This window comes from Rhinatrema bivittatum, chromosome 8, assembly GCF_901001135.1.
Source record: "Rhinatrema bivittatum chromosome 8, aRhiBiv1.1, whole genome shotgun sequence".
NCBI lineage: Eukaryota > Metazoa > Chordata > Amphibia > Gymnophiona > Rhinatrematidae > Rhinatrema > Rhinatrema bivittatum.
In genome coordinates, this window is record NC_042622.1 from 97,802,478 (window position 1) to 97,820,319 (window position 17,842).

Genomic DNA, 17,842 nt, shown 5'->3' on the forward strand with positions numbered 1-17,842 from the left:
CAGATGCAGTAAATGAGCACAGAAAGCGGGCGCTCAGTGTTGAGTGCCACTTTCTTATCACGCGCCTAAACACCTCTCCTGGGTGTGCGATGCAGTAAGTAAATGAGGGGTCGCGCTGCCAAGGAGACGCTAGGGACAAATGTGCACCCCTGACGCCTCCTTGGCAGCGGGCACCCAGGAGAGGGTTAGGAAAACGGACACTCAGTTTTACAAGCATCAGTTTTCCTAACCTGTGCACAGCCACGGGTTAGGAAAATGGATGCTTGTTAATTGAGCGTCCGTTTCCCTAAACTGAATGTTGGCACTTTTCTCTTTTTTTTTTTTTTTTAAACCTTTTAAACTTTTTGGTTCCTCCAACTTAAATTCGTCACAGAATTAAGTCGGAGGATATACAGAAAAGCAGTATTTTCTGCTTTTCTGTACAACTTTTTGGGCTGCTCAGAAATTAACGCCTGCTTTGGGCAGACGTTAATTTCTGAGTGTAAAAATATGCTGGTCGGGCGCACAATTTTTTTGTTTAGATCCAGGTGAATAGCTAACAGCCTTATCAACATGCATTTGCATGTGTTGAGCGCTATTTGTTTCGCCGGGTTTGGACACACTAATCCCCTTATAGCATAAGGGGCTGTGGGCCTGCATCCAACCACAGTTTAAACCGTGTGCTCGGCCCCAAAATGAGTGAGACCCATCTACACATTGTGCCTCTGCGCCCCTGTGCTGGGCAGAAATCTGTCTTTTGTTGAACGCTTGGACCAACAAGTGCATTTAAGCTGTCAGAGTAATTTTATATATATATATATTTATTTATTTATTTATTTTGGGGGTGGGGGGTGTTGTATTGCCTTCATTTACCCCAATCCAGTCCCCATATCCCCCACAGTTGTGTGTCCTTTTTTGCCTCCTTTCTTCTGCAGCCATTGCTGAATGTGTTGGCAAGTCTCTGGTTACACTGTCTGTCCAGCAAAGCCAACACCCTCGTTTTAGAAACCCATTACATCATCGCTGTTACATTTTCTTTGGACACGGTTCAACCTCATCTCCTGAATCAGGATCTGCTGGTGGACAGCACGTATCTTGGGTCCGGATGCAGTGCCTTTGATTGAGATTCACCATTAAATCTACTGTAACTTTGTTAAGGGATCCAGAGCAGGAGAGACCAGGTAGTGCCTGGGGAAGGTTGCACTGCTCTATGCAACAATGAAGAATTTCAGTTCTTTATGCCAGCACGTAATTCACTACAAAGATTTTGAAAAAGAGAAGGAAAAAAAAATTTTTAAGCAAAATTTGCTGGAATAGTGTTAGAGACAAAGAACCTTTCTTCAAAAAATGTTTCCATAAGCAAAGAATAGGGAAAAGCTTTTTTGAATAATTCCCTAAAAGCCCATGTTAGCAATGGCAGAAGGAGATTGATTGGGGACCCCCCAATCTTATTTTTATGTTTGGGGGGTCAGTTTAGAAACTCTAGAAACAATATTACTTGTGTGCTAAACCTACAAGTGGTTACATATGTAGATCCTTCGAGCATAACTGCCAATTCTTAAGTAAATCAGCTCAAAAAATATAGGAAGAAGAATTGAGATAAAGATGTACAGATAGTGTTCAGTTTGCATTTTCTGCCCTGTGTGCAAGAAGGAGCAGTATATTAAATCCTGGAGCTGACACCATGTTTGGCACAGTCAACTCCGTTCATGGAGGGCTCTCGTTCACATGCTCGGGGATTTTTAAAAAGTGGAGAAAGAAAAGCACCAGAGATTTGGATTCTGGCGGAGTTGACAGGGCATGGTAAAAGGTTTTCCTGGGAGGTGTAAAAGGTTGTATAATTACAGCTTTTAAACCACTGGGCCAGCAAAAGAATATTCTTGAAATAATTTAGTTGATGCCCCTTCATTTTCAGTCCTGACTTTTACTGTGCGAAGTGCTCTTAAACTCCTCCTGTCTTTGACTCTGAGTTAATTGAGGTGCGGCTCTGCCCACCCACATCAGCCAACTGCTGATAGAAACATAGTTGCTGGCAGAAAAGGACCATTTGGTTTACCCAGCCTGCCTGCTATGTTCTCATGGGTCTTAATCAGTCCATAGTTTTCTCCCTTCCTCTTCTCACCACCACGGTCCCTTTGTGTCTGTCCCGAGTTTGCTTGAATTCTGCCACTGTTTCAGCTCCTGTCACTGCTACTGGAAGTCTAGTCCAGGTGTCCACGTACACATGTAAAGCATCGTTGATATTGCACAAAAGGTTAAGTAGACTTAAAAAAAAAAATCCTTAGAGATTTTCAAAAGATGCGTGTGCAAAAAAGAGCCAGTGTGCGCCTGAAATGGCACGCATTCAAGTATATGCTGATTAAAAAATAGCAACATATGCACGGACATCCGGGATCGTGTGTGAAAAAGGGGCATTCCTGGGAGGAGCCAATCTATATGTGCCACAAGTTGCTGTTTTAAAACCTGCCAAAGTGACACGTGCAAGTCTTTTACTTGCATATATTTACTTCTAATCTCTATTAGATGCAAGTGATCATAAACATTGTTTTTTTTTTTCCAAAATTTTTTATTGGGAAGAAATAACTTCAGACAGTAAATCCCACATAACAGCAGGTGTAAACAGTGTACAGAGCAACCAATACAAGCCAAAGATATCAAATATACAATACCAACAGCAGAACATCATAAACATTGTTAATGTGAAAAAAATGACTGGCTTGAGGGTCTGGTTGCAATGGAGGGGGAGGGGGGGGGCGGGCTTCAGGCTGATGAGGGATCTTCACGAGCTGCAGATGGAGTGGGTGAACTGGTGGATTAATTTGTAAATCTTGATATTTTAATTGCCGCACACATATTATTAAATATCTTGACTTGCGTGTGTAAAAGCATCAAATTAATGCAATTAAAATCTACACATATCCTTTTAAAACTGGAATTACAAATACATGGGCATATGAGTTACGCACACTTATCCAGCTAATTTCCAACTTACTCAGCTAAATAGCGCCTTTCCCACTACTTAGAAGAACAAATCTGAACATATTTAGATAAGTAGCAGCACTTAGCTGACTATATTCTGATTTTTTACAGTTAAGAAGCAGCAGGTCTCCATAGCCGGATAAGTCTGAAAAGCTCTACTTGTCCATCTAAATAGTGCTTTTCAGACTTCTCTGGCTACGTGCTGCTACTTAGCCATATAAATGGGCATTTATCTGGGTAAGTCCGAACATGCGTGGCTTGCAGTATTTACATACGAGAGCATGTGCATGCATATGCACTCGTATTTTTTTTTTATATATATATATGAATAACTTGCACATATTTGTGTGCAGGTTATAAAAATACTGTAGCAAATTCTGAGGCACCCATATATACCCGTCGGTACACACGAGCAGTTTTGAGTTATCCTCATAGGCCTAGTTTTTAAAAAATGCGCGCGTGTTATAAAATTCCGGGTGGCACACGCAAGGAGGATGGAATAACGCAAAGTCACAAGGCAACGAGATCGGGGCCTACCCCACTTCCCTACCAGACCGCTCCAATTAAGGGGCCCAGCCCAGCGCGAAAAGCTTGGGGGCCGGGCCTTTTTTTTTTTGGAGGTGGTCCTCATAGTTGGTACTTTGGAGTGCTAAGAAAGCGATGCCTTTGGGCTTTTTTCTCATTTGGTATCTCTGAGAAATAAAACATAGGGCCTGTGTCACAACCAAAGTGACTGAAAATCTCAAGGGTTGTATATAGTTACTTAAGCCCTTGAGCAATCGGTATTATGTGCATACAGGAAGGTCATGAGCAATTTCGGAGAATTGATTTTTAGATTCCAAATGTTCCATTGGTCAGTAATGACTAAAACACTTGGGAGGTTGAGGTCCTTGGGGGCTGCAAATAAATGGGTTACATTTCTTGAGTAACTGTGGAGTTTGCAGGTAGAGAGTTTTATCGTTTTAAGATCAGACTCTTTCTTTGATCACGTGTCGGCTGGTTATTTGTACTTGTGGAGAATTGTATTAAAATAGCTGCTTGGGCAATAACACATTCTGGGAATTTGCGCTCTCTGCCTGTAAAACCGTCGGAGGTACAAATGATTTGCTGCTGCCCCTTGCTATAATAGGAAACGGGCGTGTATTAACAGATTGTGATGCCGTTTTCAGAAGCTTGCATTGAAGCTCCTTCAGCTGCTGTTGTGTGAAGGACAGGTTGCGGCAGACTGCATGCACTAAATTACAGATGACACAATGCAGTGATAAAATTGATATGTAAGGCTACTTTGTGAACTGATATGTAAAATTATCGTAAGTTGGCGTGCTGGGTAGAAAACTGTAAACTCAGATGGGCTCATAAAACATATTTGCTGTGCAGTCTTTCCCAGAAGCCCCGCTCGAGTATTTAATCAGATATATCATGGCGGTTTGTAATACTTTCATAGTACATTAATTGCAAAGAAACAAGTTTAATCTCAAAATAGTTCCTACACATATCAGTCAACAATATGAAATAACATTTTTTGACTCAGAAGATCTACAAATTTGTCTTTTGTACTGCCCACCAGGGCTACTCGAACATAACATCTCGCCACTTATTGAATTGTTGACAATAACATTAAACCCAAACAAACCATCCATTATACTTGGTGATTTCAATTTACATGTGGATACAAAACCACTAGAAAACACGTTTTATTCTACTGAAGTCACTCTCTGCCCTAGGATTTGAGCTTACCTCCTCCTCCCCAACCCATAAAGCTGGACATGACCTTGATTTAATCTTCACCAACTATAACCTGTATAAGGACTCAACTATCACAACTACTCAAGTACCATGGTCAGACCACATTTTAATTTACGCGCAAACTAAAGTCAACTGCCCCCCAAAACATACTACAAATAATGCCATATCTATAACTTTTCAGCCTCAGATGAGAACTGAGGATCAAATTACTGAATTTGAAAATTTAGCACTAAAGATAGATAACAGTAGGGATGCTACGACTACATGGTTACATGGATCCAAAAACATAGTGGATACATTTTGCCCTTAAAAGACAAAAATGATTAAGCCGTCTATTAAACAAAACCCTTGGTTTAATAAAAACATAAAATCTGAAAAAAAAATCCCTAAGGAAATTTGAGAAAAAATAAATGTCCTCAAACATTGGGGATCTACTGCTCTGTGCTAAATCGTTACAAAAAAAGTATAGAAATTGCAAAAAAGGATTATTTTAAGAAAGAAATTCAGAGATTCTGTCATAACTCCAGACACTCTTTTCTATTGTAAAAAATGTAACAAATCCTCCGTCCCAAGTTGATAATTCACTACCTGAGGACAAATGTAACGAAATTTCCCTGTTTTTTTAAAAATAAAATTGATTTATTAACCTCTAACATCTTATTGAAATCAAACCAAGAAATTAAAATGAAACCAAAGGAAGGTATAAACTGGAACTCGTTTGAAACTACATCAGCAGTAAAGAGAGAACCCCTGATAAGAAAACTGAATCCGGCAAAACACCCCATTGACTCCATTCCAATTTAACACTCTAGACCAGAGCTTTTCAAACTGTGTGTCGGGACACGTTAGTGTGTCGCCTGCAGTGTGCAGGTGTGTCGCGCAAGCCCGGTCAACTCTGATGCGAGTTTGGGCTTTTTTTTTTTTTCTAGAGATTCACTTTTTTTTTTCAGTTTATGGGTTGCTTATTATTGGGTGATTTTTGCTGTCAATCGTGTTTTTTTGGGGGGCTTGGTGGGTGGAACGAGCCCAGCCGTCCTTGCATTGGCTGCTGCTGCCGATGAGGCCTGGCCATGAGGAGTACTGACTGCAAGCAGCAGTGTCTGGTGATTCATGGAAGGGAGTGAAGCACTTAACTGGCAACAATCAAAAAGACGAGGTACATGAGTGTGGGGGCAAGACATGTGCTGGGGGGAGAGAGATGAGTGAGTGGGGGGCAAACGTGCTGGGGGGACAGACATGTGCTTGAGGGGGAGAGATATGAGTGTGTGGGGGCCAGACATGTGCTGGGGGGAGGAGAGAGATGAGTGTGTGAGGGACAGACAATTTGTTTTATTATTGTTTCTCATAAATTATAACAATAACATGAATCTTGGAATATATATTTTTAATATAAATTTAAGGTTTTCATGAGATAGGTTGTGTCGTGAAACATTTTATTTATGTACATATTTAAGGAAACATACATAAATTGTCGAAATATGTTTCGTTCGTTTAACCTTTAACCTCTGGTTTACTAGTAGACTGAATTACCGTGTCGTGAAATTATGTTTGTCTAAAAAGTGTGTCACCAACATGAAAAGTTTGGAAAGCTCTGCTCTAGACAATTGCTGAGATAATCGCCTCGCCCATTGCTGCGATAATTAATTTATCCTTAAAAGAAGGTATCTTTCCTGACGTACTTAAAGAAGCAATAATAAAACCAATCTTAAAAAAAAACCCAAATCTTGATGCCACACAACTAGCAACTACAGGCCCATCTCGAATCTACCTTCTATTGCCAAACTCACAGAGAAAGTTATACAAAAACAACTTTCACATTTTTTAGAATCCAATAACCTCCTTATTCCTAATCAATTTGGTTTTAGAAAGAATTTTAATACAGAAATTACTAATTGCCTTGACAGACACTGTTTTAAGAGGCTTTGATTCTGGGCAAAGCTACCTCCTAGTGCTTTTAGATTTATCTGCAGCTTTTGACACTGTTGATCACAGTATCTTACTACATTGGTTGGAAGAAATAGGAATATCAGACATAGTCCTTAAATGGTTTACCTCTTTTCTTAGCAAACGCTCCTTTCAAGTGAAAATAAAAAATTCAGTGTCCAATAAAATTCCTTTAGGTACGGGGGTTCCAGTCAGCCACCCTTTTTATTACATATCTACTACCCATCTGCCACCTACTTACTGGACTAGGTCTAAACTTTTATATATATATGCCGATGACATCCAGTTTCTTGTCCCCATCGAAGACACACTGGAAAAAACGTTGATTATTGCAGTATACCTAAATACTATAAAACAACTTCTCTCACACATGAACTCATTTTAAACATGGACAAAACTGAAATAATACTTTTAGAAAGAAAATACAGGAATTAAAATATTCCATCGCTGATTCTTGAGAATAACAGCAAGATAAAACCCTCCATTTTTGTGAGAGATCTCGGTATAATCTTAGACTCTGAACTTAATTTGAAAAAATATATATCCGTAAAACTAAGAGACTGATATTTTAAACTACTCATGCTGCGGAGATTATTTATTTTATTTATTTATTAGCTTTTATATATCGATATTCGTGGGTACATCATGTCGGTTTACAATATAACTGAAGGAGGAAATTACAAAAAACCAGGGTGGGGGAAGAGGGAGAAGATAGGAAGAGAGAAGGGGCAAGAGAAGAGAGGGAAAAACAGGAAGAGGAGAAAAGGAACAGTACCTGTTAGAAAACAACAGAAGAACATAATAAGTAACATTGCAAATTAAACACTCAATAAGGGACTGTGTATAATTTGTATAAGGTTATCCACAGTGTATAAGGTTAAACACTCCAAAAAGTATTATGTACAATAATAAAGTATTATATACAATAATATACATTATCTTTAATTAGTATATACAGGAGACACTATATATGACATTACAAATTATACGTTCAGAAAGGCAACTATATATAGACTAGCAGGGTTGCTATAGGGAAAAGTAAGGATTAAAGGATAGCAGAGGGGGTAAATAAAAGGGGTATAAAAGGGTTGCTATAGGGAAAAGGTAGGGTTTGAGGACAGGGGAAGGGGGTATAAGGGGTATAAAAGATTAAAAGCACTATTGGAAATGAATGATTTTAGAACTGTTCTTCAAGCACTGATTTTTTCAAATTTCTAGGACTCCCCTTATCTACTACTTGCCCCCTTCAGGTATTACAGAATGCTGCTGCCAGGGTACTGACTGGAAAAAGAAAATGTGATCATATCACTCCTGTCTTAATTTCATTACATTGGTTACCAATTACGTATCGTGCACAATATAAAACTGCCTGCATCCTACTTAACATCATCTACGGTGACAAAACCGAATGGCTAAACACGGCAGTAGGTCTACACATCCCGCAGAGGAACCTGAGGTCTGAAAATAAGGGCTTAACGATACCAACTTTAAAGTCAGCAAGGCTTAGGTGCGAGACCGAGCAATATCAATAGCCGGCCCCAAACTTTGGAATACGTCACCAACACAGATAAGACTCCAAGCAGACACTAAGACATTTAAGACCGAGCCCAAGACATGGATTTTTAAATGCGCATATGCAGATACTAATTAACGCATGCCTAAGATTTAATGTGTTTTTAGTCTTTTAAGAAAACTTTTATCTTTTGCACCTGTCTTTTAATCTTTGTAATTTAAATTATAACTATGCCTGACATGACTGTACGATGCTAATATTAAGCACTTTTAATTATTTATAAGCTCTTAACTAGTTTTATCCATGTTAATTTTATCGATGACTTGTATTTTTCCATTCTTATTTTATTGTAAACCGTTGTGAAGGTATGACTGATACGACGGTATATAAACAAAAACCCCCAATAAACTAGAAACTAGGCTCCCTTGCAATAAGGGGTGGAGATACATGCATGTATGTCAAGCTTTAGCAGAATGCTTCAGTCTTGGAATGACTGCAAACTGCAGGGAACTGTAGATGGCATCCGTGGTAATAGTATATCCAGAGCCAAACTCACAGCTCAGCAGACAGTTTTAGCATTGCAGATCCTGGATTCCCCTTTTGGACCCCTCTCTCCCCTCCAAGATTTCTGGGTGTCTCAGTATCCTGACAGAATGAAAAACCACATTCTAACAGGGCTTCATTTGGTTGGATTCAGTTGAGGTGGGATTGGGTGACTATTCAGAAATGGTTAGGGGTTGGGATTATTTTATCTCATGGGCACGTGAAGATAGCTGGTGGATGTTTTCCTGCTGTTCAGTTGCTGTATATATCTGCAACTCTGCCCCCTTCACCTTGAATTTTGGAGGCAGTCTGCCAAATTCCTGCTGTACTGACTCATTGGCAAATATATTTGCTCCTGCCTGAGGCAGGTGTAAATTCTCTTCAGCCTTGTTAGCTGCCTGCAGTGCTGTTTAAGTGCTACATTCAGCAGCTTGGCACAAATTTTCCCCCAGTACCGTTTGTACAAGATTTCATGTACACACTGTTTGTTTTCTCTGCTGCTTTTGTTTCCCATCATGAAATCAAATTCTTTGGCAAGAGAGGCACTGACTTGCAGGATATTTCCGTCTTTTTTTTAATTTTTCTCCCAAAACCTTAAATCTCGCCTTTACCCTTTTCTTACACTGTATTGAGTTTTAAGGGTTATCTTTGCATTTTTCAGTGTGTTACCGGGAGCTTGGAGGATCCCAAAAGTGTAACTCATCATAAACTGATTCATGCAACCTCAGAGCGTGTGCTGTCTGATACAAAAACTGTGGTAGAGGAAAACATTCAAGATAAAGGTAAGTGGGCATGTCTGAGCCGGTCACGGAGCCCAGTTTGTCATAGGTTCATGTGGCATTTATGTATTGGGTTAGCCAGGGAGCCTGCGAACCCTTGCACAGCCCTCCTGTTTTCAGCAAGGTGCTGGGAAATCCGATTTCAGATACGTTAAGATGTTAGCAGCACTTGTTAGTATTGTTGGGAGAACACTGAATAAGTGTTTGGTCATAAGCGGTATCAATGGATATGCTGTCATATTTTTGCAGGGCTGTTGCAGTGTTCATATTGTAAGGGTGAAACTGGAAATGTATATATTTTATGTCATAAAGGGCACAAAATTTATAAACCACCTATAACTAGCTCCTAGATGGGGTACATAAAAAACCATACATAATAATGTACGCATACTATGTTCTGTTAAAACAAACATATTAGCAGCAAGTAAAAAACAAAATAAAACCTATAGGCATATTACAAGCAAAGAAAACAGTGGGACCTGCAAGACCTTGGTTAGGCACACTACAGTAATCAAGGGCTCTTACAGAAATGTTTGTCTAAACAAAATGGTTTTCAGTAGGCCCTTAAATGCCTTTGCATAGTCAGACTGCCACAACTCATATGGGAGTAAGTTCCAAATGACGAGGCTGCTACTGAAAATTCCTGCTCCCTTATTCCTACAAGGCGAGCATGTCACATAGATGAAACATCAAGAAGACTCTGTTGGGATGACTGGAGGGCCCTGCTTGGATTGTAGATTTTGAGCATGGCATTTGCCCAAGATGATTCCATTTAAAGCAGCTTATAGACTAGCATTTTTACTTTGTACTTGACTCTTCACTGGATAGGTAACCAGTAGAGGTCAGATAACACTGGAGTAATGTGTTCTGATCCTTCTGCCTGAAATTAGGCTTGTAGCATCATTCACTGTAAGTTGCAGAATGTTAAGAGTGGTCATCGGCAGACCCACGTAAACTGAATTACAGTAGGCAATTGCTGGTAGACTAATGCCTGCACCATAGTCCGAAAATCGCTTGACTGGAGTAGTGCCTTAAGGTTACTCAGAAGGTGAAGCTTGTAAAAGCATAATTTAAGCTGATGTTTATTAAATAGCAAAATCTGGCCTGCAATCTTTAGTCCTGATTCCTCTTCACAGGCCAGAAGCGGACAATGAAGTTTTCTTCTAAAGTTGAAGCTTCTGTGCACCAGAATGGGTTACCTATTCTGCCTGTGGTTGACAGTTCTGGCACATTAGTGGCACAACATATCACTTGACAGGAGAGCCAGATGCGAAAAGGTCAGCATGCTGTGGCTCCTTTTTTTTTCCTAGCCCGTATCAGGACAAACTAATGCTTCTGGCTTTCAGGTCCTGGTTGAAGCAGGTGTTGTTTGATGCCTAGTATACCACTTTCCCTTAGAGCTAAGAGTAGAAATTGTCCTCCTTGACTGTGTACTGTCACTACTTTAAGGGAAAAGTTGCAATAAAGAAAGTTATATGTATGCGCATTTTCTTTCCAGATGTCTTGCTGTTAGTAAAAAAGAGGGCTCCCCCTCCCCCTCCCAAGATGGCCGATGTATCAGCAGAAGAAAAAGTAAGTAAAGAAGCGCGCCTGCATTCATCTCTTGTTCTGTATGGTGGGACACCGTGCACGTCTTACTTAAAGACAAAAACCTGTATTAATTCCATGCCTTTTGTTTTCTGCACCAAACGCCTTGCATTTGGTGCTTTTGATTTGGCTGAAATGTATACAAAAGTTCAATTTTTTATTTTTTATTTTTTTAATTTCTCAGAGAAAACAGGAGCAAAAAGCTCCCGATAAGGATGCAGTCTTGAAAGCAACATCCAATCTCCCCTCCCGCAGCACAGACCGAACTGTTACACACCACAATATGAGAGATGTAAGTATGTAAGGAAGAGGTTGGTGGTCATTTGGATTTGCAAACAGGATCTCACTGCACTTGCTAATTTAATATCTGAGAGCGTTATGAGCGGATTTCCAGGCAAAGCACTCCTTTCTAAATCATGAATTTTATTTATTCCCATTTATTTGCCCAACGGGGTAGAGCACAGGTTGAGTTAGACTATTCCAAATTAGCATAGAAGCCTCTAAAGGGAGAGAAGGAATATTATTACACATTAACTGAGATATAAATTAGATAGTGATCTGCCCCATGTCAGTTTGGAGAATACTTTTAACTTTCATTCCAAGACATCTCGTGATCTGTAGCTAGTAGATTTTGCCTTGGGCATCTCTTTGGTGAACTACGAGTGATTCCAACATCTAAAGAGAGTACGTAAGGAGGCATGCTTGTGAGAAAGACTGAGGATCTGATGGCACCTGATTACTTATCAAAGTTGTTTGGATGCTCATAGAATGAAAAATGTATAGAAAACTTTAGCACCGGGTTTTGCCTTTTCAGAATCCTCTAATAGTCAGTTGTGATAGTTGCTTGAGAACAAAGCTCTCGTAATGACACGAGGGGCTTACAAGCATAGTATTGAAAGCATGTTTTCGCCACAATGCTAGCAATATTATCAATGCAGCAAAGTTCCTGATGCATAGTGATAGGTAGACTCGAACGCTGAAGTAGTGCCTATGCTGTGAAACAGCTGTACGGTTTTCACGGATGCAGTTGTAAATGGGTGAACTAAAGCGTGCAGTAATGACCGCATTGTGACTTTAACATTTAAATGAGGGAAAGGGGCAGGGTAAAAAAAAAATTTGAATGCCAGTACCGCTGCAGGCAGGCAGCGCTGGAAATAACACCCTTTGCAGAGGCACTATGGGGGCGATAGTGTGTGGCGTGCGCAAAATGCACCACCGCGATGCAGCCGGCTGCACGCTATCGCCCCCTCCCCCCCCCCCCACACTCCTTTTCTGGTCGTGGAATGATAAATCCTATGGTTAGTTAGGCGGATAAGTATATCTGGCTAACTTCAGGACAGCCCGATGACGCAACCAGCGTTAGCTGCATAGGTTAAGCAGCTAACTCCGAATATCGGACCGCCCCTGAATTATGTAGCTAGAACTTAGTCACATACGGCTTTGCCAGTTAGATGGACATCTTTTCAGTTATCAGTCTTAAATGGTTTCTGGATGTTGGCCGCCATGTTTCTGTGTTTGCCTTTGTATAATTCTTTCATCTTCAGTACGCCTTGCAAACGTATAGGCTTTTTATTCTGTGCTAGGGATTTTGCAATTTGCACCCAAGAAAAACAGCATAAATTGGTCGGACATGTCTCTGCAGCATTCTCCTCCCTCAGCTGTCTGCTTAGTTTTAGGAAGAGCAGACAGCATGGTGCCTGATCATACACACATACCATTTGCCTGCTGGCTAAAGAGTAGTTCAGAAACAATTTAATATCCGTGTAAGAAAACCTGGAACGTTGTAGAGAAACCTGAAAGTTGTCTGATTATTTAATGTGGTTGCTTCTGCAGTATTCCTGTGACCCAGATCCCAAGTATATGTCAGGGTAGAATGGAGGAGAAGTTGTCAGACCTGACTGGGTTGCTTGGCTGGTTTCTAACGAGAGCCTAGCTTGCCAGACAGCTTTCATTTCCTTTTAAATGCGAACAGCAGCACCAGGAGTGATCCTTCCTCCTTCCTATACAATACAGGAGATGTGCCAGAGCATTTCTGCTGGGCTGACTCGGTAGTGTGTGCTACATCACCAAAGAAGGCACTAGTGGCTCTCCATCTAAATGTTCCACTTATGCATTAACTCATTCTGTATTCATCTTTCAGGTTAACATCCTACCCCCTCATCCCACCCCCCCCCAAAAAAAAAAAAGAAAAGATTGTGCAGACTGAATTTTTGCAGTTCCATTGTTATTACTGTTTCTATATAAAGACAAATGAACTCCACTCCACTCACCCACACACTAGTAGCGATCAGTGTAGCAAATGATTTGTTAAAGAAAATGACTTTTAGGTAGAATAGTCATTTCTGTTTTTGTTTTACAGTTCCAGACAGAGCTCAGGAAGATCTTAGTGTCACTCATAGAAGTTGCTCAGAAATTGCTAGCACTGAACCCAGATGCAGTTGAACTATTCAAGAAGGCAAATGGTATGGACATGTCGTGAGTCTCTGCATTTCTTCATTTTCTGTGACTGTTCTGATCAAGTCATAAAGAAGCCCTTCCCTACTGTATGGGTGGGGCTAGCTGTGTCTGCTGCTAAGCTGCTTTTATGCCACTCCACCCAATATAATTTTGTGGTGTTACATGTCGCAGGGCAAGCACCATACAATGGCATTTGACCCAATGTAACTGTAAGAGGTGGGTGGGAGCTTGTGACAGTGACATTGGTGACAAGGTGATTAGAGCAAAGAAGGCCCAAGGAAGTACAGGAGCAAAGTGTTCAGTGCAGATTGCACAAAGGATCTGTCTAAACAGTCCCTGGATCCAATTGATCTTTGAAGATAATAAGGGTTTTAGTTTTAAATCAGCTTTTCAACCTATCTGACCAATGAGTCGTCATTGGTGAAATGTTTGGCCACCATATGTATATACTGTCATAAACTTACACTTTATACCCTCTAGAGAGAAATATGACTTTGGAATGTGCCTTATTGTGCACCTGGAACAAGCGCTGAGCTCCCTGAGAGTTCACTGCTCCCTGCTTTGGCTTTATGAGATGGGCTGAGCACCACCAGTAAGGTTGCGAGGGATAGGCAACAAGGAAGACAGCTGGACAGTACATGGAGAAATCACTTTATTTAAAATTGTTTGGTTTTCAAACGATTGTAGAGAGAGAAAATGTTGTACAACTCTGCCTGAACATTTCAGGCATATATGTTTGATTTATCATTGGATTATAACCTGCTTTGTGGATTTCAAGAACAAATAACTATTTTAAATGAAGCAGACCTGATTTAGTGTAGAAAGCGACAATCTGCTGTAAATGCATTTCCTTTTCCTGGTTCTTGAAGCCATGCTGGATGAGGATGAGGAGGACAGGGTGGATGAAACTGCTCTGCGTCAGCTGACAGAAATGGGATTTCCAGAGAACAGAGCAGTGAAAGCTCTTCAGTTGAATCGGTATGTACTGCTGGGGTTTGCATGCTTCCAAGTCTTTAATTTGGGTAAAATTACTGCCCAAACTTGCATCTTTCTCCTTGTTGTTTGAGGACCGTTTGCCCAGCTATGGCAACACTGAGCTAGTGGAATGGTCAAGGAAGTTTTGATTGTTTTGTAAGTTCACTGTCACAAGAGAATAAATCTTGAATTCATTGTCCTTGCAAATAGTGAGATGGCTTTCCTTGTGGAGGGGTCTGTGTTCTAATGGTAGTAGATGAACACAGCTAAGATTGCTCACCTCACTCACATATTAGACGTTTTAAATTATTAAATTAAATTTAACCACATTACCTATTCAAAGTCGTTAATCATGTTAACCAAATGAGAAAAAACTTGTAAACCGTTGTGATGGTAAAACTGAACGACGGTATATAAAACTCTATAAATAATAATAATTATGTATATTTTAATCTGTTTGCAAACCACTTAGATCCACCACAAATTGTATAGGCGATGTATAAGAATTTTTAAATAAATATTTGGCAGCAGTAGACCTAGTATATTAATGATGTTGGCAAATGGAAACAAATGCATTTGTAAAATGCGCTGGGACCTTTGCAGCTTTAGTTTGAGTTGGGTGATGGCACTGAACCTGCACTGATGCCTAAGGGTTTGTATATGATCTGTGTACAAGCAATGATGTCTGAACCGTTCCCTGTACGTACCAGGATCAGTCCAGACCGTGGGTTATGTCCCCAATCCAGCAGATGGAGTCAGCCCAAAACTCTGAGGGGGCGTCACCATAAGTACTACTACCCCCTCTGCAGGAGTTCAGTATCTTCTGACTCCAGCAGATGCGAGTAGTGGAATCTGGGCTTGCTCCCGATTGCCTATAACCTTCTTCCTTTACTTCTCTTGTTTGGGCCTTTATTCTCTGCTCTTTGTTAGCTTTATTTGCTTGGATCAAGTTGGGCTTCATTTAAAAAAAAAACAAACAAAAAAAAACCCAAAGTTAATTGCTTAATTGGGGAGGCGGGGCTTCTTTGTTGTGAGTCTCTGTCTCTCTCTTTCTTCTGTCCCGGCGCCTGTTGTTGCTTCACCGGGGTAAGTTGCATTTCTTCTCTGTTGTTGTTTTGATTTTGCAGCTAGGTTGGACGCGGCTGCCGGGGGCACCGGCCTCCCAGCGTCTTCGCCCGCTCCCGCGGCCATTTTGCGTTTCTACGTGGGCTGCAGCGGGGAGCGGGGTGATCACCTCCAGCGGGTTGTGCGGCCAGGAAGGCCCCCCCGCGGCGCCGCTTTGTTCTTCGGCGGGTAGTGCAGGCCGTCCGGGCCCCCCCGCAGCGGCGCTCCGTATCGCGGCCCCCCCCCCCCCCCCCCCCCCGAGGTTACCAGGGCGTTTTGGGCTGCCGGGGACTGTTTTTGCTTTTTTTTCACGATCCCGATGCCGCGGCCGGCGCGTTGCTCGGCCTGCGGCGAGCCTGGATCGCGCATCTCGAGGGAGGGGATCTGCGCTCGGTGCCTCCCCGGGGGGGGAAGGCACGTCTTGGCCCCTCACTCGTTTTTCTCCTCTGGCAGCCTTGCCCGGGCGGCGTGGGCCGGCCCCTCCCCCATCACTGGCGGGAACGGCGGCCATCTTGCATGCGCTCCGTCCTGAAGGAGCTCAGGCAGCGCAGGGGGACGGGGAAGCCTCTGAGGGCTCTCCCCCGAGCTTACTACCAGAAATAGATCCGGAGGAAGACCCGCAGGGGCAGGGTCCCCCGGGGCCCCCAACAGCGGATGTCCCCCCGATTAGGCCGGGGTTTTCACCGGAGTTCATCCGCCTGATGCACACAGCTTACCTTCAGGACCTGGCTGCTCCCGCGGAACCGCCACCACCCAAGCTGCCGCGACCTTCGTCCCTCTATACGGCCCCCCCCCGCTCCGGCGGGCGTGGGGGCCTCACAGCTCCCCGTCCCCACCCGACTCCCTGTGGGCTCGGGTGGAACTGGATCGGCCCCAGTTTCCCCTGGGTCGGACCCTGCAGCTTCGGGACAAGGGGACTCCACTTCCGAGGGGGAGGATCCACGCACGCTGCGCCTCTTCCAGCGGGAAGAGCTGGATGACCTGATCTCGATCCTCCGCCGGACCCGCCGGCTCCTGTTGCGCCAGCTGTTGTCACTTCCTCAAAGAAGGGGGATCCGGTACTGGCAGCCCTGCGTCCGAGGGCTCGGGCTTTTCCCATTCACGAGTCGTTCCTGCAGCTTCTCACCAGGGAATGGGATGCCCCGGAAGCTGCCCTAAGGGGCAGCCGCGCCATGGAGAGGCTGTATCCGCTGCCGGAAGATTTTCTGGATCTCATCAATGTGCCCAGGGTGGACTCCGCGGTGTCGGCAGTCACGAAGAGGACGACCATACCGGTGACGGGTGGAGCGGCGTTAAGGGATACGCAGGATCGCAAGTTGGAAGTCTTCCTCAAGCGGGTCTTCGAGGTCTCCGCGGTGGGGCTGCGGGCGGCGATGTGCAGCTCGCTTGCCCAGCGGGCCAGTCTTCTCTGGGTGCAGCTACTGCTCACTTCTCAGGTGTTGCCGCACGAGGAGGCCGCCCAGGCGGATAGGCTGGAAGCGGCGGTGGCATACGGGGCTGACGCCTCCTATGATCTGTTTAGGGTCCTCGCCCGCTCCATGGCCTCGGTGGTGGCGGCACGTCGTCTCCTATGGCTACGCAACTGGGCGGCGGACACGTCCTCCAAGTCGAGTCTGGGTTCCCTGCTATTCAGGGGAAAATTCCTGTTCGGGGAGGATCTAGACCAGATCATCAAGTCTCTGGGGGAAAACGCGGTCCATTGCCTGCCGGAAGACAGATATCGCTCCACCAGGGCATTCTCGTCCTCGCGGACCAGAGCCAGGGCGCAAAGGCGCTACAGGAATTACAGACCGGCGGCGTCTCGGCCCGCTGCTCCCAGGTCTCAGCCCTGGTCCTGTTCCTTTCGCGGGCGACGCCCAGCGCGTGCCGCTCCCACGGCGGGACAGCCCTCGCCCAAGTCCTCTCAATGATGTTCAGCTCGCCCACTCCGCCGTTCCCAAGATTGGGGGGCAGCTGGCGTTCTTTTACGAGGAGTGGGCGCGGATCACCTCGGATCAGTGGGTCTTGGACACCATAGGACACGGCTACGCGTTGGAATTTGCCCGCGCTCCGAAGGGACGGTTCATCTTCTCTCCCTGCGGCTCGGCCATCAAGCGAAGGGCGGTGCAGTTGACGCTGGACAGACTGTGGGAGATAGGCACCATTGTGCCCGTACCCTCCGGAGAGGTGGGCTCGGGCCATTATTCCATCTACTTCGTGGTACCAAAGAAAGACGGTTCCTTCTGGCCCATACTGG

At 43.6% G+C, this 17,842-nt stretch overlaps 1 protein-coding gene across 3 annotated transcripts in view; it reads left to right on the forward strand.

The window, feature by feature from the left end:
• UBAC1 (UBA domain containing 1) overlaps positions 1-17,842 on the forward strand; it is a 45,606-nt gene that overhangs the window by 5,050 nt on the left and 22,714 nt on the right. For all 3 annotated transcript variants that reach the window (XM_029612282.1, XM_029612280.1, XM_029612281.1), the window contains exons 2-6: positions 9,366-9,486; positions 10,982-11,055; positions 11,255-11,362; positions 13,430-13,532; positions 14,397-14,505. In XM_029612282.1, the coding sequence (XP_029468142.1) occupies positions 9,366-9,486; positions 10,982-11,055; positions 11,255-11,362; positions 13,430-13,532; positions 14,397-14,505 (515 nt within the window). The remainder of the gene's footprint in view (positions 1-9,365; positions 9,487-10,981; positions 11,056-11,254; positions 11,363-13,429; positions 13,533-14,396; positions 14,506-17,842) is intronic.